Below are 25,804 nucleotides of genomic sequence, written 5' to 3'. Positions count from 1 at the left end.
TGTATTAAAGAAGGCTCTTTGACTGTCTAGGGCCTGTCCATTCAGAAAGTGTTCTTTGAATGGTGTCTCTTGGTCTCTCTCATTGAGACTTTGGTTATTTTATTTCCCTACTTGTAGTGGTATTTGGGACTCTCCACCCTGTGTACTTTGGCTTCTTTCTTGAGATAGCCCTGAAAAAGAAAACAGACAGACACACACATGGAACAAAGGCACACAAATGCACAGACAAATCCAACAAACATGCAAACAGAAAGAGAAAAAGAATAAGAGGGAAAAAAAGAAAAAGAAGGGGAAAAAAGAGGAAGGAGGAGAAACAAATAATAAAAATAAAAATAAAATTAAAAAAAAAGAAAAGAAAAGAAAAAAGAAAAAACCAAAAAGACAAAGGACAGTCTAAAAGCATAAAACCAGAATTCCCAGCTACAAATAAAGAGCAGGGTGTATGCAGTGCTGATGGAAGAGCATATGCAAAGACAGAAATGACAAGACAGGGAGGAAGTGAAATTGGACGATGACCTGACAGAGAGACTAAGAAGCTTAATTCAGAGAGAAAAAGAGGAGAATATGGTAAGAGGCAAGGAGAAAGAAACGAAGATAATGTTACTCAGAGAAACTGTATAGTCTGATTATTCCAGAGAGAGAGATAGAAAGGTAGCAGTGGAGGTATAGCATATACAACTAGAGAATGGATTAAATGTGACTGTTTAAGCAAACCAGTGACCAGAGTGCCCGGTCCAGCAGAGGGGAGGGATACGAATGAGACAAGGGAAAATATATCTGAATAGAAAGTATTGATCTAGAATTAATCACGGCAGTACAGCCATGTTGGTTTTGCCCCGGGCTCCGGTAAAAAAAAAAAAAAAAAAGCAGCTCTCTAGTGAGGATGGCTGTGGTTTAGTGTAGGCAGGACTTAGCCTCCACTGCTCCTGTGGGCCACTCCCTGAGGTCCTGCCTTGGTGGTTGTGGGGAGGAAAATGGCAGTGCCTCAGTCCTTTCTCAAACCAAGCATTACAACTCACTCTTTTGGGTCCGATCTCCCTGTGTCATGCGCCCCATTGATACCACCCGAAATAAACCCGCAGGCTAGTCCCTCCAAGCAGTTTCAAGCCTGTCGCCTCCCCACTGGGCATCAAGCCGAGCTAGCAGAGTGGCCGAGTGGCTTCAGGTGCGCCGCTTCCTCTCAGGTTCGAGCTGGCAAGCAGAGGAGCAGTTTCTCCTGGCGTTGCCTGGGACCGGGGCGTCCAGCTCAAGGTCAGCTGCACAGCTGGAAACTGGATCACTCTGTGTCCCAAGCCAAGGTTTTTCTCTTCTCCAGGGACAGGGACAGTTCCTTGAGGAGTTTCAGCTGCTTTTTCTTTTCCCCTCGACTCACCCTGGCTCCCCGCAAAGGGGGCTCCCTTCCCTCCCTCCGTGTCTCCGGGTCCCAGGCAGTTTTTATCTTCCCCAGTTCCCACACACACTTTAAGGTTGTTTTCTCAGTGGACTCTATTTTTCCTCCCAAACTTCTGGATTCTGTAAAGGTTCCTATGGCTTCAGGCCTTCTCCGTTTGAGGGATGTGGTCAAGTGAAATGTACAGAGCTCCCTACTTCTCCGCCATCTTTTAATCTTACTAAATATTCCAGTTTTCTTATTCCTACAGTGTCCATTCTGCTATGTTTTTGTTTTTTTTTTTTAAGATTTTATTTTTTGGTAATCTCTACACCCAGCATGGAGCTTGAACCTACAACCCTGAGGTTAAAAGTCTCACACTCCACCGACAAGCCAGCTGGGTGCCCCTGTTGTTGTTTTTTTGAAGGGGAATTTTTGTTTAAGAGCATCATGGAGTAATTGAATCTGGAAAACCTCCCCACATACCTTTCTCTAGATCCTACAGATCAGTTGTAGACTAAATGAAAGATGGTATACTGTCATTCACATGATGAAACTCAATAAAAATTTGTTGAATGAGTAAATGGTACTATAGTATTATCAAAAGAGATTTGAGTGTGCATCAGGAGATCTGTCTTCTAGATGCAGTTCTGTCATTTATCTCCTTTCTGATTTTGAGCATATCATCTCCTTTTCTTGGGCCTGTTTTTCATAAAATGAAGTGTTGGTCTAGATCTTTAATGTCCCATACAGCTCCAAAATGCTGTGATACTCTAAATTCTCATCTGACTGGGTTCTAAAGAAGATATGCTTCTTGCATTTTCTAGTCTTGTCCTAAGATATACATTGTTGGAGAAGACTGAGAGCAGCAGAATGCTTTGAAAACTTTTTTTTTCTGGAAGGAGAATGGACAGTGAGGATCATTGAAAACTTACTGTGAAGAGGTCTCCTTAGCATCTTGAACAAGTTATTATAGTCTATCCAAGCCCTGTTTAATAGAACTTTCTGCAGTGATCAAAATATTTTATACACTGTCCAGTTTAGTAGCCACTAACCATGTGGCTGGTGTGATTGAGGGACTGAATTATTTAATTTAATTTTAATTTTAACCATATGTGGTTAGTGGCTACCATATTGTGTAACACAATACTATATTCTGGTGTTTATTGTCTCTTGTTTACATCTGGAAAGTCAACACTTATAATTACTCTTCTATACGTTAAACTTAGTTTCTCAGCTCCCTACAATTTAGTAATGGCCATGAATATATATCCTTTTATATGTTTGTCTGCATAATCCTAGAATCCTAGAGCTGGAAGATACTGCAAAAAACAAAACAAAACAATTCATTTCTCACCCTCAAGTATATGAATGTCTAAAAAGTTCTGCAGGGGTGCCTGGGTGGGTCAGTTGGTTAAGCATCTGACTTCAGCTCAGGTCATGATCTCATGGTTTTTGGGTTCGAGCCCCATGTCGGGCTCTGTGCTGACAGCTCAGAGCCTGGAACGTGCTTCAGATTCTGGGTCTCCCTCTCTCTCTGCCCCTCCCCCACCCATGCTCTGTTTGTCTCTGTCTCAAAAATAAATAAACATAAAAAATTTTAAAAATAAAAAATAGGGGCGCCTGGGTGGCTTAGTCGGTTAAGTGTCCGACTTTCGCTTAGGTCATGATCTCGCGGTTCGTGGGTTCAGGCCCCGCGTCAGGCTCTGTGCTGACTGCCAGCTCAGAGCCTGGAGCCTGTTTTGGTCTGTGACTCCCTCTCTCTCTGACCCTCCCCTGCTCACGCTGTCTCTCTCTCTTAGAAATAAATAAAAAAAAAACATTAAAAAAATAAATAAAAAATAAAATAAAAAGTTCTACAGACTTATATGGGTAGTATTTCAGGTTTCTGTTCATTCACTCACAAGCTAAGAGACCAGAATTTGGGAGAAGTTATTTGGCTAAAGAGTAATTCTCTAAAAAAGTTACCATGAAGAGACCAGAAGCCAAGAATGGGAACAAGGAGAGAGATTTTTCTGTGACTTGGGTTCCTGTCAGGAGAAGAAATTAATCTTTGAAGGAAAGGGAGGGAGAGACATAAGATTAGTTCTCATAAATAGCATTCTACCATTTTCTGTGCATAGAAATGCACATATTGTACTTTATAATTCATGCCATGACACCAGTTCCAAGACAAACCCTAACCCCAAATTTTAACCCCACTGCCTTTTATTCTGTCATCATAGCTTTATATCAGGAGCTTTGAAAATGTTTTTTTCATTTTGAGTTCTCTTTTAAATACCCTAGCAAAATTTGTGCCCTCAACTGTTATCAGTAAGGTTTTTTATAAATGTATATTTATTTATTTTGAGAGAGAGAGTGTGTGAACAGGGGAGGGGCAGAGAGGGAGGGAAAGAGAGATTCTTAAGCAACTTCAGCACTGTCAGCACAGAGCCCTCTGGGGTTCAGTCTCACAAACCATGAGATCATGACCTAAGCCGAAATCAAGAATCAGATAATTAACCTTCATAAGATGGAGCCCTAAGCTGAAATCAAGAGTTGGATTGGATGCTCAACTGACTGAGCCATCCAGGTATATCAGTAAGTTTTTTTTTTTTAATCAGAGATTCATTGACAGCAAGATAAGAACAGGAATTAAATAAATACAGGTTAGTCTGAGGGACAGAAGATAGACTAAAAAGAGAAGAGACACTGGTGGGAGAGGTCACCAAAGACTAATTTTACTTATTTCCCATTTTACTTAAAGTCAGCATTGGCTGTCTTACTTGAAATCATTTGCTGTTGCTGATCTTTAGTTTTTAGGGCACATCAATTACCCATATCTGATTACTGATTAATTACTCACTTAATGTTTATTGATCCCTAACAATGCCATTCTAGAATATAGTGTGATATCTTTCCTCAGAACAGAAAAAAGCTTATTTTCTATACCGGTCTCACTTTAAGGTATTCTGTTCAAAGTCTAAACTTCTAGTGGGTAGATACCATTATTCTGTTAAGTTATTTTTCAGTGTCTAACACATATGGCAGTTTTTTAAATGCTCTTTCTTTTAGAAGTCTAACAGGTGTTACATCTAAAGGGCTTATTTGAACCCCCTCTATTATGCTAAACGTGGCCTATTAAGTTTTCTGCTGGTGATCTTATACATAGATTTTTGCTCCACCCATAAGGTCTGAAAAGTCCACACCTCTCTGGATCTAAAGAGAAGAGGATTGAACTATTATTAGAAGATAGAGGAGTACTGTGTGATTTCATATTTACCTTTCTTCTTCAGAGAATTTGTTGTGGTATCCAAGTCTTATATTAAGCTATTTCCCTCAGGCTCTCTTTGTGGCTACTGTTGTTGTACTTCTTAGAATATAGTAATACAGATACAATTCTCTTATTGCTAGTGCTAAAGAACTATGTGTTTAATTGAATTTTATAGCAGCTGTTGCTTGACAGAACCAAGGTAGCTCTTGGGAATTTTTGCTCTATCAAGTGGTAAGTGATGACTTGATATTTAGTATATTATGACTGACAATATTCTAAGACTTTACTCACATTTATTGTTTTCACAGGTTGTAGATTATATTTGTCATGTTGGTCAAACAGCCATCATTTTGTCAAGGTAAGCCTTGACAGCCTTTCTGGCTGGGCATAGACTCTCATTATTCTGTGGTCCAGGTTGGAGCAAATAGAAGGACAGTGCCCTTTATTTCTATTGAGTCTGTCACTCCTAGGTCTCCAAGCCTTACTGACTTGGAAGCAACAAATATATGATCATTGGTACCATATTCCCAGATAGAATAGGCAAACAGTTTGAAGTTACAGTTTTGGATTTTAGCCCAAGTTTTGTCATCAACTCTATGTGACCTTCAGCAAATATTTGCCTTTACATCTTTAGACTTCTAATTCCTTTTTATATAATAAAGAGTTGTAATAAAAGGCTGTCAAAATTTTATCCACCTTTATAAATTGGGTGAGAGTCTACAACTTTTAACCCCAGGAAGGGTCTGGATTTCACCTAAAACAGTGGTCATATCAGAGCTAATCTTAGAATTTGTAACTTTTACATTTGGGTCTTTTCTTCTTACAGAGAGCTGGCTATAATTAGCTGGATAAGTAATTGGTTATTTAAATGTATGCTTTGGAAAAGCTCCCAGGAAGGGACTGATGAGAATGAAGTTATTCCTGGTCGTCATAGAAAGTGAGCACAGAACTCCTTGTTAGATTTTTCCTTTCACTTTGATCCATACCCAGAGACTCTGACAATCTGTTAGATTTCATTAATTTAGGTATGAAATACATTCTCCACTCCACTTAGCCAGCAGTAGGACAAGTATTTGTAAGGCTTTTGAGGTATTTTTCTTGAAGAAATTTTATATACATACATATATGTACGTATGTGTATACAAATATATACACATATATATTTGTGAAGAGTGGTGGGGTGATAGAAGAACAGAGTATTTTGCAAAGGGGAAAGGGAATAAAAATATCTGAATATTAAGGTGATAAGCTTTTTTTTTTCCCCTCCCAGCCTAACACCTCTGCTGTTGATGATACCTGTATTCTGTCTGGGCAATGTCAGTGAATGTTTCCGCAACTTCAGCCAGAACCACAGGTAAGCAAGGACTAAATCTATCATTTTCATAGTAGACTACATCTTTTCTTCTCCATATATAGAGATGGAAAAGACTTTCTATGTATATTCTGGCCAAATTGTTCGTATATTTTTTGTTTTGTTTAAATTAAAAAAAAATTTTTTTTTAATTTCTGAGAGAGAGAGAGAGATGCAGCATTAGCAGGGGAGGGTCACAGAGAGAGGGAGACACAGAATCCGAAGCAGACTCCAGGCTCTGAGCTAGCTGTCTAGATGTCAGCACAAAGCTGGACGTGGGGTTCAAACCCAGGAACCGTGAGATCTTAACCTGAGCTGAAGTTGGACATTCAACTGACTGAGCCACCCAGGCACCCCCCAAGTTGTTTGTTTTTGGAACAAGTCTCTATGGAACCTTAGTGTAGTCTGTCGAGCAAGGTGTAGTCAAGGGAAAAAATACATAAGTAGAAATACAACACAAAGAGACTAGAAGATAATGTATCTGTGAGAAAGAATAAGGGGTTATAGGCAAGGGTTAGCAAAATGATAAGTAAAATCACATACTTACTAAATTTTGTTGCACCAAATGGGTATCTCTCTGTATCTTTAGAAGTACTCCTGGGCACTTGTGAGGATGAGTACTGGGTGNTACTCCTGTCCATTGATTCTCTTCCTAGGTGTATTCTGATGTACTCACCGCCATCAGCCATGGCTAAACTGCCTTCTGCCAACACATCCGTTTGTAACACACTTTATTTTTATGGGATCACCATTTTCCTGACCAGCTTTCTTCTCAGCCTCCTCGCCATTGTGGTATGGTGCTACCTGCCTTTGTGGAAAGAAAGGGGGGATTGGAGGGGATGCAGCAGTACTCCTAGGGACTGGGAAAAATGAGATGGAAAGGCATTTCCTAAAGTTCTAGATCTAAGAAAGTAGCTAAAAGATATTGACAGTTTAATTACTACAGTTTTTGGATTTCTCAAGATTAAATGATTAATGAGAAAAGAGCCTATATTAATTATGTGATAATTATGCTCACCCTAGAACTAATATATGTTCCTGTGGACCCTCATGGAAGACCAGACAAGAAAACTGATATGTGTCAAGCATATACTTTATACAGGAAAACACTCAAGAACATAGGAAATATGCTTTGATTTAATTTGATAATTTTCCAAATAACAAAGGAGTTTTCTTTTTCAATTATTTGTTGGCTGTAAATGCATTTATGCTGTGTCTGGCTGGGGTTAAAGTGCTAAGTGGCTTAGGCAATTACTAAATACTCATTTGACATCATCAGAATGATGTACAATTAAAATAATTAGCCACGGGACAATATGTTATTGACACGTAACTGCCTAGTATAAAATCAGTACACAAGTGAATATGCCTTTTTTATTTGCCATATCTACTTTTCAGTGTCATTTTTTCCTCTCTTCATATGGTAGTTCAAGGATTACAAACTCTCTGCCTGCAGACCAAATTTATCCTACAGATACATTTTATTTTACTAGCACAGCTGGCACATGTGAACCAAATATAATTACAGAGAATTTCCTTTGACAATTTAAAAATAAGTTATGGGGATTGCTTAGTTCAAATAAGCAAATATGTAAAGAGGATGAAATGGTTGGTTTATATTAAGATGGTTTTGATAATCTACATTTAGAACTAATTGACAAGAGAATCAGGTATTCCAAAACCTGGCATCCTGGGGATTCTTTCTTCTTTAGAATAGTCCAAGCTTCAGTTGGGCATTCAGAATCAGAACTGATTCTAGTAGATGAAAATATTCCCAAACAAGTAAAAGCCAGCCTTCTTTTGATATCAGTGTCTGTGGGGAAAGAAAACTACATGGCTAAACTTAATTAAATAATTGGCTTATTCACTTAGAGAGTGGGTCCGGATTATTAGGGAAAATTTTAGATTTGGTCAGATTTGTTAGCATGATTATTACGTAATTTACTCCCCACAAAAAGCACTTTTGAATTCTAAACTGATTTGTATTTGTTTCATGAACTTAACTTTATTCAGATAGCCCCCAATAGAAGGGGAAAACAGTATTTTCTGTCTAAGGACAATAAGAGGCTTCCTAAAAATTTTTTTTTCTTAGAGTTGAGATTTTAAGCCTAGCCACAGTGCTGAAGTATTTATTTTAAGGGTATTAAGTACAGAATGATTTCTAACACAGTCTCTAGCTAAGCGTTTTTAGAGGTTCTGGTTAGATCTTAGCTTTAACTTCCCATACATATATAGTGATTAGCCTCAGTCAGGGGGAAAAAAAGCCTGAGGATTGATATAATGTTTATATATTGAATGTGGTAAACACAGGTTTGGCTAATATCTGTCCATTTCCCAGCCAAACAAAAGTTCACTCTGAATATAATTTTCTCTCAGAAAAAGCCTGGTCTTACTTAGATGGTAAAGAGAATGAGTTTTCCTGAGGTCAGATCCTGAGAGAAGTGATCTCTCTACAAAGATAGGAGGCCACACCTGGGAAGTTTTACCCAGCCTCAGCAAACTACTCAATTGCTATACCCATGTTTAGGTCTTACTCATCCAAGCCCAGACCCTATATAAGAAGTTTGTGAAATCTGCTGGCTTTCTGGGGAGCAAACAGTGGGCAGTGGTTCACATAGTGGAGCAGCGAGTGCGCTTCTACCCAGTGGTCTTCTTTTGCTGCTGGGGTCCAGGTGGGTATCTTAATGGAAAGACCTGGGTAATGATGAGGGCAGCTATTGGGTTCTGATCAAGCAGAGTGGTCTCACCAATAAGGATGACTGCAACTTGTAAAATTCCTGTCCAACTATAGAACTTGTGTTTGTCCCACTCATATTTCAAGTTTTCCTAACTTTCTTGTTTTTGTTCTTATGTTTTAGAAATTAGGGTAATTAGACATAAGATGCAATCTGATAAGAAAGAAAATGTCCTGACAGAGCTCAGAGATATTAACACCTGCCCTTCCTACTACACAAAGTGTAGTGAGGATCAGATTGGATAATGTTTATAAAAGAGGTTGGTAAATTCTGAAACGCCAAGAAGTGTAACTTAACTTCCTGTAGTGTGCCTTATCATCATTGCTATACTAATAACCTGCAAAGGTTAGTCAGTGAGGAATAGAAGTTGGTGACTGGAGGCCCAGTGGTTTATGTAACTGGTTAATCTCACTTCTAGTCTTCATTATGGCTATGGCTTTATTTCTCACAGTGCTTAGGCATGTGTCCTGGAGAATTTTATGCTTAGATATGGGGGGTTGTCAGCAAGATTCATACTTTGTGTTTTCACAGCCGTCGTTCTGATCATTGTAAAGTTGACTAAGCCACAGAACATGAAGCTTCACATGGTCCTCTGTGTTCTCCAGGTAACATCTTCCACATCTGTTTATACCCCCTCTTATTCTGTTCTCTTACACTGCCATTACTCAGTAAGCATAATTTTTTTTTGCCTTAGCGTATTTATTTCTACATTGCAAAAGAGAAAATGTATTCTTTATATTCAGTTATGAGGAGTGTGAAATTTTCCTCACAGATGAGGTAGATACTTTGGTGAAAGTGGTGTCATGCATTCCAGAGCATATGTATCTCTGGTCAACTTCATTTTATTGATATGTTTTTAAGGGATCGGTAACAAAAACACAAGATCAACTAGGTGATGTTTTGGTGAAACACTAATAATGACATGATTCTCTCTCATCCAGAGTGAATTGAATGGGATAAATTATCTATTCTAGGTAAATGGGGAGAGAGGAATGCAGAAATAGAATGATTCTCTCTTTTCCTCTTTTATCAGATTTAAGAAGGCTTTTGGGCTATCTGACTATACTGATAGTGCAGTTTTCTCAAACCTAACCTGGGAAATGGAGGTAATAAGGAAGGGCATTGAAACGAGTTCATTTTCCTTATGTATATGCCAAGAAGTCTGGCCATCTCTGTCATCCATAATGAGATACAGTGTGAAGAATGAGCTTAGTAAGAGCTAGAAAAGTATTAAAAAACTGACACCAGATCTTGATGTTTGAAATAGAGGAAATGTAACAATGCTTTATAAATAAGGGGAATGGGGACTGTTCCCTGGATCTCTGAAAACCTGAAGGATGGGCTCCATCACCCCTTCATCTCCTCCAGGCTCTAACAGCATCATCCCAGGGTCTGCTCAACTGTGGAGTATATGGCTGGACACAGTACAAGTTCTACCAACTAAAGCAAGAGGCTCGGCGTGATGCAGACACCCAAACACCATTATTATGCTCACAGAAGAGATGCTATAGCAGGGGCCTAGATACCATGGAGTCTACCCTCGCTTTTGCTACCAGCCCTCCACTGTTCTTTTAACCTGTAATACTGGAACATCCAGGAACTGGAGTTATTCCACACTAATGGATTGGGAAGAGTGTTGGGGAACAACATCTCAAGTCTTTTCCAACCTTGCCTTGAACTATGGAAGTGAAAGAGGATGTAATGCATAGTTAGTTGATTTTCTCCTTGAATTGGCCAAGATCTCTCCATTATTCTCAGATTCACTTGTGATTCTTAAAGTCTTTGTTCAGAGAGGTGAAGCCACTGTCTTCTAAGAAATAGACTACTGTTACCTCAGTGAATATTAGATTTGTTTAAATCTCTTATAGATAAATTCTAGGTTATTATTTATATGTGTCATTTCCAGGCTCTCTATTCTGTGATTGTGGGGGAAGTAGGGTAGCATACAACAACTTGCTCTCTCTAAGGCTGGACAAAGAACATTCTAGGTTTTTGTTCTTTGAAGGTTTTTGAGACTCAGAAGCAAGGACAGTAACTACCAAAAAAGTGACCATGGGATCCTCAGACACATCCTACTCTTATTTGCTTAGTGCTCTTCCAAGTCTCAACAGTAGGGCTCATCTGCTCTAGAAAATTAAGGCCAATTTTATGAAGTTACAGGGGTTAATAAGATTTAAGAGAAATCAGGATTAAAAGAAACTTTAGGTATCAAAAACTCTCAACTCTGTTTACAAGCAAAAGTCCAAAGATAGATTTCATAGTGTTGGAACATAGAATTAGGTTGAACCATATGAACTTGCCATTTTTGTAGGTGAAGGCCTAATATCAGTTTTATATGGTTTGACCTTACGTTAAGTGCTAAATGTATGTTTATAGGAAAAAAATGAATGAACCAGTGAATGAGTGGCTAGTAAGAATTTGAACCATTTGAGAAAGAAAAGATTTCCAGCCTGCAGAGTCACATTCACAGTAGGAATGTGTAATCTGTTTCTTCTTTAACCACACAAGTGATGTTTGGTCTCTCCAGTTAAGTCATGAACAAGTCTGAGGCCAGGGTATCAGATACTATGATGCTCAAACAAAGAGGAAAGCCAGATGGACAAAGTAGCTGGAATGAGAATCAACTAAAACACCTGGAACTAATATTCAGATGTTTCTCACCTGATATATTCCTTTGGTTTGTCTAAGGAAAAATCCTTAAGATTGGAAAAAATTTACAGAGTAGATTACAGTGGGGGATTGACAAGATGCTCTGAAACATAAGTTCCAGAGATCATTCCAAAGGAACTCTCTACAGCAATGTTAGGGAGCTCAGTAACAGCTCAAACAAACAAACAAAAAAAGTCACCTCTTGAGGCCTCTCATTGCCCCAGAGCTTTGGAGACCTGATTTTTGGATAACACAGAACAGGAAGGATTGCTTTACCTAGGGAGCTGCTTTAACCTCTTTTAATTTAAAAATCAATAAGTATTTGACATTTGGAGAGACAGATGAAAAAAGAAAGATTCCTATTTCCATAGACCTTGAAGGACACCAGAACTACAGAGTCCAACTCTTTTTTTTTTTAATTTTTTTAAAATTTTTTAATTTTTTACTTTTTATTTTTTACAAATAGTTTATTGTCAAATTAGTTTCCACATAACACTCAGTGCTCATCCCCACAAGTGTCCTCCTCCATGCCCATCCCCCCCTCCCCCTCACATCCATCAGTCCTCAGTTTTTGTCAGCATTCAAGAGTCTCTCATGGTTTGCCTCTCTCCCTTTCCCCCACCATTTCCCCCCTTCTTCTCCCCATTGTTCCTCTGTCAAGTTCCTCCTAATCCTCCTATACGTGCAAACATATGATATTTGTCCTTCTCTGCCTGACTTATTTCACTCAGCATAACACCCTCAAGGTCCATCCATGTTGCTACACATGGCCAGATTTCATTGTTTCTCATTGCCATGGAGTATTCCATGGTATAGATAAACCACATCTTCTTGATCCATTCATCTGTTGATGGAGAGTCCAACTCTTAAAAAGTCCTTTTAGTATCACTTCATATTTGGCTTTATTACCAAAAAGAGGGTAATTACCAAATATTTGTCAGGTTGTTCATGCTTCTCTGATGAATTTTTTTACATTGACACTGGTCTTAGATCTTCTATAGATGTAAGCAAGTAGATAGATAGTAGGAATGAGGAATTGTAAAAGGCTAGACAAGATCTAGATTAGTATTATACTGAGAGTCAGACGGGACACGTAGAGCTGGGCCATTATTCAAACTGTCCCCATGATTCTTAGATTCACATGTANGTGCTCATCCCCACAAGTGCCCTCCTCCATGCCCATCTCCCCCCTCCCTCCCACACCCATCAGTCTTCAGTTTATTTTCAGCATTCAGGAGTCTCTCATGGTTTGCCTCTCTCCCTCTTCCCCACTATTTCCCCCCTTCTTCTCCCCCATGGTCCTCCATTAAGTTCCTCCTAATCCTCCTATATGCGCAAACATATGGTATTTGTCCTTCTCTGCCTGACTTATTTCGCTCAGCATAACACCCTCAAGGTCCATCCACGTTGCTACACATGGCCAGATTTTATTCTTTCTCATTGCCATGTAGTATTCCATCGTATACATAAACCACATCTTCTTGATCCATTCGTCTGTTGATGGACACTTAGGCTCTTTCCATGTTTTGGCTATTGTTGAGAGTGCTGCTGTGAACATTGGGGTCCATGTGCTCCTATGCATCAGCATTCCTGTTTCCCTTGGGTAAATTCCTAGCAGTGGTATTGCTGGGTCATAGGGGAGTTCTATTGTTAATTTTTTGAGGAACCTCCACACTGTTTTCCATAGGGGCTGCACCAGTTTACATTCCCACCAACAGTGTAGGAGGGTGTGGCAGTTCTTAAAATTGTTGCAAATACCACTCCCATGACAGTTGTCCAGGTTGTAGTCTTAATGGAGTATAGTGGTATCTTTTTTTAATGTTTGTTTATTTTTGAGAGACAGAGAGTGACAGAGCACAAACAGGGCAGGGGCAGAGAGAGAGGGAGACACAGGATCCGAGGCAGGCTCCAGGCTCTGAGCTGTCAGCACAGACCCCAGCGTGGGGCTTTAACCCATGAACTGCGAGATAATGACCTGAGCCAAAGTTGGATGCTTAACTGACTGAGCCACACAGATGCCTCTCTAAGCAGGTTTGATTTGATACACATTTTCTGTAGAACACTTTGGGTACCATCCTTCATCTCCCTCTCATTAATTCTGTCTGTGGCTTCAAAACACTCTGCACTCCAATACCACATGTCCTACATGGAGAACTGGGTGTTTGATGTTTTTCTGTTCAGTCAACAGCTTTTCACATTTTGCATCTTGGGCCTTGCACTTAGCAAAGATCTTAACCATCCCTTTAGATTCACTGCCACAGTTTCCAAACCTGCCACTCTTGGTATTCATGTAATGCTACCAACTTTCTAGGCAACCTTTGTGCCCTTCCCAAAGATTTTAACACACTAATTTTCCATGCTTTAGTACCAGTCCTGCTAACAGTATCCTTTTTCTTTGAAAGGGATACCATCCTGCTGGTAGATCTCTGTCTGGCACCATCTGGAGGTGCCGTTACTGTGTTCTGGGAGGTCACACTCATCTACACTAAGGCAACAGTTTCTACCTTTAGAAATTTGCAGGTTTTATAGAAGAATCCAAGTGTGCAATCTGAGCCTTTCTTCAGCTGTCCTGAGGGTAGGCAAGAGTGATCCTTTTAACAATCACTGCCACAATCACATTCTTTTCCTTTATGTGTTGTCTTTTTTTTTTTTTTTAATGTTTTATTTATTTATTTCTAGGAGAGAGAGACAGCGTGAGCAGGGGAGGGTCAGAGAGAGATGGAGTCACAGACTGAAACAGGCTCCAGGCTCTGAGCTGGCAGTCAGCACAGAGCCCGACGCGGGGCCCGAACCCACGAAGTGCTAGATCATGACCTAAGCGAAAGTCGGACGCATAACCGACTAAGCCACCCAGGCGCCCCCCCCCGCTTTTTTTTTTTTTTTTTTTACAATTTGGGCTTCCAAAGAAGCTTTGGAGCTCAGGTTTGTTAAACAGGCAGTCCCCTCAGTGCTTGTACAATAGCTGGTGGAAGTTGTCAAAGCTCAAGTGGCTGAAACCCATTTCAACAGTAAGAAAATCATGCACTGGGCAAAGGTTCTGGTCATGACCATTTATTTTATAGAAGAAAGAGCAGAAGGGAGGTGCAATAACTAGGGTTGTCATCGTCATGGCCCAATTGAAACAACTAATGATACTGCACTTCTGTCTCAGTTGCCTTCCCTGAGATCCAGATCTTTGTCCATGACACAGTTGTTCGGCCAAAGCTCAAAGCTTTGCTGCCTGTCAGAAGGTAACTGCCCCCACCCTGGACATTATATGATGACATCTGCCATTTGAGTGAACTTCCTCCTACTTCTGTTGTGCTCTGTCCTTTCAGGAGTATCCTTACTTTGTAATCTTCATCAAAGCATGACAGTTGTAGTGCTGCTTAGCTGAGCTCCTGCTATCTTCACAGAGGAGTATACCAAAGCAAGGAAACTTACAGAGGTCCTGCTAGTACTGTGACTCAGTAAAGTGTTCCTCAACAGGTGAAAGGTTAAACTGTAGTAAGTCCATATTATGTATTAGCATCAAAAAGGAACCATTGATCCACAAAACAACTTAGCAGGATCTCAAGGACATTACAGTGAGCAAAAAAAGCAATCTTAAAAGGTTACATACTGTAGGATTCCATTTGTATAACATTTTTGAAATAACAAAATTAGGGGCGCCTGGGTGGCTTAGTTGGTTAAGCGTCCGACTTTCGCTTAGGTCATGATCTCGCAGTTAGTGGGTTCGAGCCCCGTGTCGGGCTCTGTGCTGACTGCCAGCTCAGAGCCTGGAGCTTATTTCGGAGTCTGTATCTCCCTCTCTCTCTGACCCTCCCCTGCTCACGCTGTCTCTCTCTCTCTGTCTCCTAGAAATAAATAAAAATATTAAAAAAAAAATTAGAGATGGAAAAGATACTAGTGGTTGCCAGTGTTAGGAATGGTGGGGTGACTATATAGAGGAGTGTATGAATGAGACCTTTATGGTGATTGCATAGTCCTCTATCTTGATTGTGGTGGTGGTTACAGAAATCTACACATGATAGGGGCGCCTGGGTGGCTTAGTCGGTTAAGCTTCCGACTTTCGCTTAGGTCATGATCTCGCAGTTCGAGGGTTCAAGCCCCGCGCCGGGCTCTGTGCTGACGGCCAGCTCAGAGCCTGGAGCCTGTTTCAGTCTGTGACTCCCTCTCTCTCTGACCCTCCCCTGCTCACGCTGTCTCTCTCTCTCTCTCTCTCTCCTAGAAATAAATAAAACATTAAAAAAAAATTAAAAAAAAAAATCTACACATGATAAAATGGCATAGAACTCTTCATATTGTATTGATGTTGAAGTCCTGGTTGTGATACTCCTGTATCAAAGGGAGAAACTCAGTGAAAGATATATATGACCTTTTTATGTTATCTTTGTGATTTCCTTTGAATTATTTCAGTATAAGTTTTTTAATACCAACATGACTGCCAAACACACTTAAAAACTATTATAAATAGGGGCGCCTGGGTGGCTTAGTCGGTTAAGCGTCCGACTTTCGCTTAGGTCATGATCTCGCGGTTCGTGGGTTCGAGCCCCGCGTCGGGCTCTGTGCTGACAGCCAGCTCAGAGCCTGGAGCCTGTTTCAGTCTGTGACTCCCTCTTTCTCTGACCCTCCCCTGCTCACGCTGTCTCTCTCTCTCTCTCTCTCTCCTAGAAATAAATAAATAAAACAAAAAAAAAATTAAAAAAAAAAAACAAAAAACTATTATAAATATAAGGAAGGGTGCCTGGGTGGCTCAGTAGGTTAAGCGTCTGACTCTTGATTTTGGCTCAGGTCATGATCTGAGGGTTGTGGAATTGACCCCCATATCAGGCTCCATGCCGAGTGTGGAGTCTGCTTGGGATTCTCCTTCTCTCTCTTTCTCTCTCTCTTTGTCTCTCTTTCGTTCTCTCCCCACGCCTCCCCCTCCTCACGTGCACACTCTGTCTCTCTAAAATAAAAAAAAAAACTTTTAAAAAGAACTGTAAGAAATAGCTAATAAAAAGATAATTTAAGAGGAATTATTTATTTATTAAAAAAACTTTTTTCAGAAGGAGAGGGTGCAAGTGAGCAAGAGGCAGAGGGAAATAGAAATGGGGCTCACGTTTTACCTGAAATGGGGCTCATGCTCACCTGAAGCGGGGCTTGTGCTTACCCAAAGCAGAGCACGGGCTCACCTGAAGCAGGGCTTGAGCTTACCTGATGTGTGACTCAAACTCATGAACTGTGAGATCATGACGTGAGATCAAACAGATGAATGAATTCAAAAAGAAATCATTGAAAATAATTCAGTCAGAGGAGCAAAAAGAAAAAAAAAAGAAAGAAAGTTCAGGGACTTAAAAGATACCATAAAGCAGTGCAATATACACATTATAGGAGTCCCAGAAGGACAGAGAAAAAAAAAAACAAAAGGACCAGAAATCTTATTCAAAGAAATAGAGGCTGGAAAATTCACAGATCTGGAGAAGGAAATGAATGTGTACAGATCCATGAAGACTGTAGAGAACACCAAATAGGAGGACTCCAAAGATAGCTACACTGAGACATGTTATAATCAAATTGTCAAAAATCAAAGAGAAATTTGAAATAAGAGAAAAGCAACTTGTTATATAAGAGGGAACATTTATGACTCTTGGTGAGTTGGGTTTTTTTTTTAATGTTTATTTATTTTTGAGAGAGAGACAGAGCCCAAGACAGGGGAGAGGCAGAGAGATAGAGGGAGACACAGAATCTGAAGGAAGCTCCAGGCTCTGAGCTGTCAGCACAGAACCCAACCCGGGGCTTAAAGCCATGAACAGAGCCAAATATGGGGCTTGAACCCACGAATGGCGAGATCATGACCTGAGCTGAAGTTGGATGCTTTACCAACTGAGCTACCCAGGTGCCCCTTGGTGGTTTTTTTCAGCAGAAACTTTGTAGGCCAGAACAGAGTTGCATGATATATTCAAACTGAAAGAAAAAAACCTGCCAACCAAGAATACTTTACCTGGCAAAATTATTCCCCCCAAATGAAGAAATGAAGAGTTTCCTAAAACAAAGGTTGAGGGAGTTAACCATTACTAGAACTGCCTTGAAAGAAGTGATAAAGGGGGAGTTCTTCAAGTTCAAAGGATGCTAAAAATCAATGTAACAACTTAAGAAAATATAAAACTCATTGGTAAAGGTAAATATATAGACAAATACAGAATACTGTGTTACTTTAATGATGGTAAGTAAATCACTTTTAATTCTAGTATAAAAGTTGAAAGGCAAAAGTATTAAAAGTAACTAAAAACATATTATAAAATACACAATATGAATAGATGCTAATTATGACAATAATAACAAAGTAGAGGTGTAGAAGTTAAAATGTTGAGTTTTTTATGTGAGTAAGCTTAAGTGGTTATCAGCATAAAATAGACCCTTAAAACTATATTTTATGTGAGCCCCAAGGTAACCAAAAAATTACCAACTTTTTAACTACCAACTAGAAGTTACAAAAGAGAAAAGAAAGGAATTAAAGCATATCAATACCAAAAAAATCAACAAAATGGAAATAAAACTTGATTAACGAGTGATGTCTTACAAGTAATACGTGAAGCCAAATGTGACATCACAACTGAGCCAATGGTTCTCTCTCTCTCTCACTCACTTGCTGAGGGATTGTGAGTGATCATCTCCCGTGCTCAGATGTCTGGTCTCAGGCCGTGGTGTTTGGTAGAAATTAATAATTTTCCAGTATGTTGGAAGGTGCCCACAACCAGCATTAGTGAATTTTTTTTTTTGTCATTTCAAAGTACCTATGGACAGTTCTTTGCTTTTCCATACAAGAGTAAGCTTAGGAATGCTCGGCTTCATTCTAGGTGAGGCTGCCTGCAGATATAGACCCTTTCCTCTGCTACCTCATTGCCACTTACATTAAATACAGTATATGACAAAAGTTTATTAATACTGTACTGTAGTCAACATCCATTAGTAATAGTAAAAGTCATCCTACACAATAACCCTCCTCTCTCTCATCTCCCTCACACCAGCATGAAGGTTTTCAAAGGTAAGTGTAGGTTAGTCTGTTTATTTTTCCTTATATATTATATTTTCTTTATCATTTTGTATTATATTACAGAATTGTAACATTTTTCTATGAAGATTTTTGAGTTGTGGAATAAATCATTTGAGTTTCCATTATTTCTTATGGGAAATTCGCTTTGATATATAAGTGCTTTGGATTACAAACATGTTTCCAGAATGAATTAGGTTTGCAAACCAAGGTTTTACTGTACTAATAATAGGGGACTTCAATATTCCACCTTCTTTTTTTTTTTTTTAACTTTTTAAATGTTTATTTATTTTTAAGAGAGAGAGGGAGAGAGAGAGAAACAGAGTATGAGCAAGGGAGAGGCAGAGAAGAGGAAGAAACAGGGGCGCCTGGGTGGCTCAGTCGGTTAAGCGTCCGACTTCGGCTCAGGTCATGATCCCATGGTTCATGGGTTTGAGCCCCGTGTCGGGCTCTGTGCTGACAGCTAGCTCAGAGCCTGGAGCCTGTTTCAGATTCTGTGTCTCCCTCTCTCTCTGACCCTCCCCTGCTCAAGCTGTCTCTCTCTCTCTCTCTCTTTCTCTCAGAAATAAATAAAACATTAAAAAAAAATAAAAAAATAAAAAGAGGAAGAAACAGAATCTGAAACAGGCTTCAGGCTCTGAGCTATCAGCACAGAGCCCAGTGTGGGGCTCGAACTCATGAACTGAGATCATGACCTGAGCCCAAGTCAGACGCTTAACCAACTAAGCCACCCGGGCACCCTTTTATATCCCACTTTCAATAATGGGTAGGACATCCAGATAGAATGTCATTAAAGAAACAGAGGACTTAATATAGACCAAATGGACCTAATTAGACATACCAGAACATTGCATCTAATGGGGGCAGAATACACATTCTTCTCAAGTGTACACAGAATTTTCTCCAGTGGAGATCACATGTCAGGTCACAAAATAAGTCTTAGCAAATTTAAGAATACTGAAATCATTAGGTATCTTTTTTGACTACAATAGACTGGAACTAGAAATCAGTAGAAGGAAAACTGAAAATTTCACAAATATGTGGAAATTAACAACACAGCCTTGAGCAACTGTTGGGTCACAGAAGAAGTTAAAAATGAAATTAGAAAATACTTCCAGGGGCGCCTGGGTGGCTTAGTCAGTTAAGCGTCCGACTTTCGCTTAGGTCGTGATCTCGCGGTTCTTGGGTTCGAGCCCCACGTTGGGCTTTGTGCTGACTGCCAGCTCAGAGTCTGGAGCCTGTTTCAGTCTGTGACTCCCTCTCTCTCTGACCCTCCCCTGCTCATGCTGTCTCTCTCTCTCTCTCCTAGAAATAAATAAAAACATTAAAAAAATTTTTAAAAAAAGAAAATACTTCCAGATGGGACACCCAGCTGGCTCAGTTGGAAGAGCATACAACTTTTAATCTTGGGTTTGTGAGTTCAAGCCCCATGTTGGGTGTGGAGATTACTTAAATAAATAAAAATCTTTTAAAAAAAGAAGAGAATGGCTCAAGACAAAATGAAAACGTATGAAACCTTAAGGGATGTAGCAAAAGTGGTGCTAAGAGGGATGGCACCAAATCAATATTGAGGAAAAACAGCAAAGCTGGAGGCATCACATTTCCTAATTCCAAAATATATTACAAAGTTACAGTAATGAAAACAATATGATACTGGCATAAAGATAAACACACAGACCAGTGAAACAGATTCAGACTGATGTGGTCAACTCATCTTCAACAAGGGTGCAAAGAATATGCAATTGGAAAAGAATAGTTTCTTCAACAAATGATGTTTGGAAACTAGACATCTACATGCAAAAGAATGAAATTGGACCCTTATTTTACACCATACACAAAAATTAACCCAAAATGAATTAAAGACTTAAATCTAAGACCTGAAACTGTAAACCACGTAGAAAAAGCTTCATGACATTGGAATGATTTCATGGATATACTACCAAAAGCACAACCAATACAAATAAAAATTAGTGGGACTACATCAAGCTAAAAAGTTTCTGTACAGCAAACAGTCAACAGAATGAAAAGTCACGTTTCATAGTATGAGAGAATATTTGCAAACCTGATATCTGATAAGGGACTCATCTCCAAAATATATAAGGAACTCCTACAACTCAGTAGCAAAGTTAATACCCCACTTATAAAGTGGGCTAAGGACTTGGATAGACATTTCTCCAAAGACATACAGATGGCCAACAAATGTATGAAAAAATGTTCATTATAATGATCAGGGAAATGTAAATCAGAACTACAATGAGATATCCCCTCACATCTTTTGGAATGGCTATTATCCAAAAAAACAAAACCAAAACCAAACAGTGTTAGTTAGGATTTGTTGAAATTAGACCCTTTCATACTGTTGGTGGGAATGCAAAACAGTGTGACCACTATTGAAAACAATATGGAGGTTCCTCAAAACAATTAACAATAGAACCATCCTACAATACAACAATCCCATTTATGGCACTTATTTAAATGATTGAAATAGGGATCGCAAAGAGATACTAGCATTCTCATGTTCATTGTTGCCATGATTTATCATAGCATTGTCAAACAGATAAAGAAAATGCATATGTATGTACCACAGAATACTATTCAGTCTTAAATAAGGAAATCCTACAATTTGTGAAAACATAGATGAACCTTGAGGACATTACACTAAATAGAGAAATCACAGAAATACAGATACTGCATAATTCTACTTATATGAGATATCTAAGCCAAATTCATAGAATCAAAAAGTGGAGTGGTGATTGTCACATGCTGGGGAATGGGGATTTATTAATCAATAGCATAAAGTTTCAGTTAAGCATGGTAAATAAGTTCTGGAAATCTGTACAACATTGTACCTATAGTCAACAATAAAGTATAGTACTTAAAATTTTGTTAGAAATGTAGATTTCATGTGTTGTTACCACAATAAAAAAATGAATAATTTAGGAATGTATGATATGGGTGTATTTGAAATTATACCAATATATTTGTGCAAATTTGTTGTCACTAAATTTGAAAATCTAAAGGAAAACATTGAAGGTTCTTTATGGAGTTAATGTAATCATAATACCTTAATTTGATAAAGATGGCATATTTTAAAGGCAGAGATAATCTCACTTATTCTGAATGTAGACACAAGCAAAAAGATATATTACAAATAGAATCTCGTATATTGGAGGAAAATACCATGCTCAAAAAGAATTTATGCCATCAAAACAGGCACATAGGTCAATGGAACAGAATAGAAAATCCAGAAGGGGACCCACAAATGTATGGCCAACTAATCTTTGACAAAGCAGGAAAGAGGCAGGAAAAAAGGCAGTCTCTACAGCAAATGGTGTTGGGAAAACTGGCCAGTGACATGCAGAAGAATTAACTTGGACCACTTTCTTACACCATACACAAAAATAAATTCAAAATAGATGAAAGACCTAAATGTGAAACAGGAAACCATCAAAGCCCTAGAGGAGAAAACAGGCAGCAACCTCTTTGGCCTCGGCCACAGCAGCTCCTTAACACATCTCTGGAGACAAGGGAAACAAAAGCAGAAATGTACTTGGGACCTCAGCAAGATAAAAAGCTTCTGCACAATGAAGGAAACCATCAACAAAATGAAAAGGCAACCAACGGAATGGGAGAAGACATTTGCAAATGACATATCAGATAAAAGGTTAGTATCCAAAATCTATAAAGAACTTATCAAACGCAACACCCAAAAAACAAATAATCTTGTGAAGAAATGGACAGAAGACATGAAGAGACACTTTTCCAAAGATGACATCCAGATGGCTAACAGACACATAAAAGATGCTCAGCATCATTAATCATAAGGGAAATACAAATCAAAGCTACAATGAGATAACCTCACACCTGTCACAATGGCTAAAATTAACAGCTCAGGAAACAGTGGACATTGGCAAGGATGCAGAGAAAGGGGAACCTTTTTGCACTGTTGATGGGAATGCAAACTGGTGCAGCCACTCAGGAAAACCGTACGGAGGTTTCTCAAAAAGTTAAAAATAGAACTACCCTGTGACCCAGCAATTGCACTACTAGGAAGTTACAGAAAGGATACAAAAATACTGATTTAAAGGGACACCTGCACTGCTCTGCTTATAGCAGTGCTATCAACAATAGCCAAATCATGGAAAGAGCCCAAATGTGCATTGACTGATGAATGGGTAAAGAAGATGTGTGTGTGTGTATAATGAAATATTATATATTATTATATATATTATATATAAATAAAATGGAGCATTATTTGGTGATCAAAAAGCATGAAATCTTGCCATTTGCAACAATGTGGATGAAGCTAGAATTTATTGGGCTAGGCAAAATAAGAGAAGCACAAATACTATTTCACTCATATATGGAATTCAAGAAACAAAACAGATGAATATAGGGAAAGGGAAGGAAAAATAAGGTAAAAACAGAAAAGGGGACAACCCATAAGAGACTCTTAAATACAGAGAACAAACTGAGAGTGGCTGGAGGGGATGTGGGAGGGATGGGCTAAATGGGTGATGAGCATTAAGGAGGTCACTTGTTGGAATGAGCACTGGGTGCTATATGTAAGTGATGAATCACTGAATTCTGCTCTTGAAACTAATACTGCACTATATGTTAACTAACCTGAATTTAAATTAAAAAAAAAATTTATGCCAGAAACATAAGCATGAGTTTGGCTTTTTAATAGGTGTATCATAATTCATCACACAAAAGCTTAAAGGAGAAAAAAATGAACCTAAGAATACCTGCCAAAAATTTTGTTAAAATTCACCACTTGTTCCTATTTTTACAAATTTCATGGGGGAGGGTGCCTGGGTGGCTCAGTCATTTGGGTGTCTGGCTTTTGATCTCAGTTCCAGTCATGATCTCATGAATCGTGACCTCCACATTGGGTTCTAGCGCTAAGCATGGAGCCTGCTTGGGATACTCTCTCTCTTCTCTCTGCTCCTCCCTCCCTCCCTCTCTGCCTCTCCCTGTCTCTCTCAAAATAAATAAATAAATAAATAAATAAAATAAAAAAATAAATAAAATAAAATAAAAATAAATTAAAAAATATGAAGATACTACATAAACATAGTAAAGACTGTTTANTTTGTCCTGAAAGTTTAATTTTATTTTTATTTATTTTTATTTTATTAAAAAAATTTTTTTTACTGTTTTATTTATTTCTGAGAGACAGAGACACACAGCGTGAGCAGGGAAGGGTCAGAGAGAGACACACACACACACAGAATCTGAAGCAAGCTCCAGGCTCGGAGCTAGCTATCAGCCTGTACAGAGCCTGATGTGGGGCTCAAACCCACAAACTGTGAGATCATGACCTGAGCTGAAATCAGTTGCTTAACTGACTGAGCCACCCAGGCACTCCTGAAAGTTTAAGTTTAAAAACTCTTAGCCCTTAGACTTCTCTGGCGCATTCACACCTACAGTCGACCTCTTGTATTCTCCTCTGAATTGAAGTGTCAGGAACCCTTTACAAATTTAGATGCTTCTTTTGCAAATTGGCTCATTCTGCTTCCCAGAGTATCTGTTTGGTAGTTAGAGTATTTTCTTTTCTGGGGCCCAGGAGACATCTCATTACTCTTCTCTGCTTTCTCTCTGACAGATAACTAACACCACTTGGGTCTTACAGCTGTCAATAGTTTGTCCTCATCTATCCATACTTGGAGAGTTGTCAGATGCTTTATCAGTTTTAGGTATCATTTGTAGGTTTTGATTTTACCATCCTAGTGCTTTGGCATTTTTTATGGGGTGATTTGAGGAGATTGTGAAAAACTGAAGTGCTGCTGCCAGTTTGTGCAAATCTCGTATGTAGATTTATTTCCTAACCATTGAAAAAGGGAATGCTACATCCTATGGTAAATAATTTTTTCCATGGACTGTGATATGGAGCCTTGCCAAAAAGTTTTTTTTAACCTAGAAAACCTGAATTCAAGTCCCAGTTTGGTTGTTTGCAAATTGCTGTTTTTGTCATTTAATCTCTTTGAGCATCAGCTTCTTTTTTGTAGTGTGGAAATGGGCATATCTATGTGGTTTTGTTGATTATTCAACAGCATTTCTAAAAATGCTTTGCAAAGTGAAAAGAGCAATCAATACAAATACAAAATATTATTACTTCCTTCACAGTTTCCCTTAACTGAGAACTTTCCCAGGACTTCCCCTTTCCCATGCATGATTTTTTCCAAAAAGTTTTTTTTTCCAATTGCAGGAGAGTATACAGCAAAATTCTTAATATATTATCAGGAATATTTGACCCATCATAGAGACCCAGTGAATTAGCCAGGAGTGAAATCCTTTGCAGAAATAATAGTGCCTTTCCCCAGATATTTTGATGCTGCTTTATTTGAATCACATCAAATATAGTAAGCATTAAAATGCCCAAGATCCTACCAAAGCATTTCCTTTGAAGAGCTCATGTGTAATATGGACCCATCTGCAAAACAAAATGAGTTATTTATTTGTTGTTTTTTATAGAGAGCACAAGGAGGGGAGAGGAACGGTGCAGGGGTGGGGGAGAGAACCTCAGACAGGGTGCACGCTCAGCACAGAGCTAAATGAGGGTCTTGATCCCACAATCCTGAGATCATGACCTAAGCTGAAATCAAGTCAGACACTCAACTGACTAAGCTACCCAGGCACTCCCAAAATGAGGGTTTTTTAAACATTTATTCCTTTTTTTTTTTTTTGCAGTTCCATCTCTTTATTTTTTTCTTAAATAGTTTATTGTCAAGTTGGTTTCCATATAACACCCAGTGCATCCCAACATTCCCCCTCCCATGCCCATCACCCCTCTTCCCCTCTCTCCCATTCCCATCAGCCCTCAGTTTGTTGTCAGCATTCAAGAGTCTCTCATGGTTTGCCTCCTTCCCTCTCCCCAACTGTTTTTCCCCTTCTTCTCTCTCATGGTCCTCTGTTAAGTTCCTCCTAATCTGCCTATACGTGCAAACCGATGGTATCTGCCCTTCTCTGCCTGACTTGTTTTGCTCAGCATAACACCCTCAAGTTCCATCCACGTTGCTGCACATGGCAAGATTTCATTCTTTCTCATTGCCATGTAGTATTCAATCGTATAGATAAACCACATCTTCTTTTTTTTTTTTTTTTACAGATAGTTTATTGTCAAGTTGGTTTCCGTATAATACCCAGTGCTCATCCCCACAAGTGCCCTCCTCCCTGCCCATCTCCCCTCTTCCCCTGCACAACCTTCAGTCCTCAGTTTGTTCTCAGCATTCAAGAGTCTCTCATGGATAAACCACATCTTCTTGATCCATTTGTCAGTTGATAGACACTTAGGCTCTTTCCATGTTTTGGCTATTGTTGAGAGTGCTGCTATGAACATTAGGGTATGTGTGCCCCTATGCATCAGCACTCCTGTATATCTTGGGTAAATTCCTAGCAGTGCTACTGCTGGTTCATAGGGAAGTTCTAC

General features: G+C 39.1%; 1 protein-coding gene across 3 annotated transcripts in view; it reads left to right on the top strand.

Annotated features, from left to right (window-relative positions):
* TMEM116 (transmembrane protein 116) overlaps positions 1 to 25,804 on the top strand; it is a 117,510-nt gene that overhangs the window by 64,021 nt on the left and 27,685 nt on the right. The window contains exons 6-11 of one of the 3 annotated variants that reach the window (XM_077748075.1): positions 4,931 to 4,980; positions 5,893 to 5,976; positions 6,630 to 6,765; positions 8,501 to 8,645; positions 9,240 to 9,313; positions 19,682 to 19,715. In XM_077748075.1, the coding sequence (XP_077604201.1) occupies positions 4,931 to 4,980; positions 5,893 to 5,976; positions 6,630 to 6,765; positions 8,501 to 8,645; positions 9,240 to 9,313; positions 19,682 to 19,687 (495 nt within the window). In that variant the 3' untranslated portion in view covers positions 19,688 to 19,715. Of the gene's footprint in view, positions 1 to 4,930; positions 4,981 to 5,892; positions 5,977 to 6,629; positions 6,766 to 8,500; positions 8,646 to 9,239; positions 9,314 to 10,076; positions 10,491 to 19,681; positions 19,716 to 25,804 lie in introns of those variants that run through there. The other 2 variants (XM_077748073.1, XM_077748074.1) reach the window with 2 other exon arrangements.

Source organism: Crocuta crocuta, unplaced genomic scaffold (assembly GCF_008692635.1).
Source record: "Crocuta crocuta isolate KB4526 unplaced genomic scaffold, BGI_CrCroc_1.0 scaffold29, whole genome shotgun sequence".
Lineage (NCBI taxonomy): Eukaryota > Metazoa > Chordata > Mammalia > Carnivora > Hyaenidae > Crocuta > Crocuta crocuta.
The sequence above is the reverse complement of the archived record's forward strand: the minus strand, read 5'-3'. Positions and strand labels throughout refer to the sequence as shown.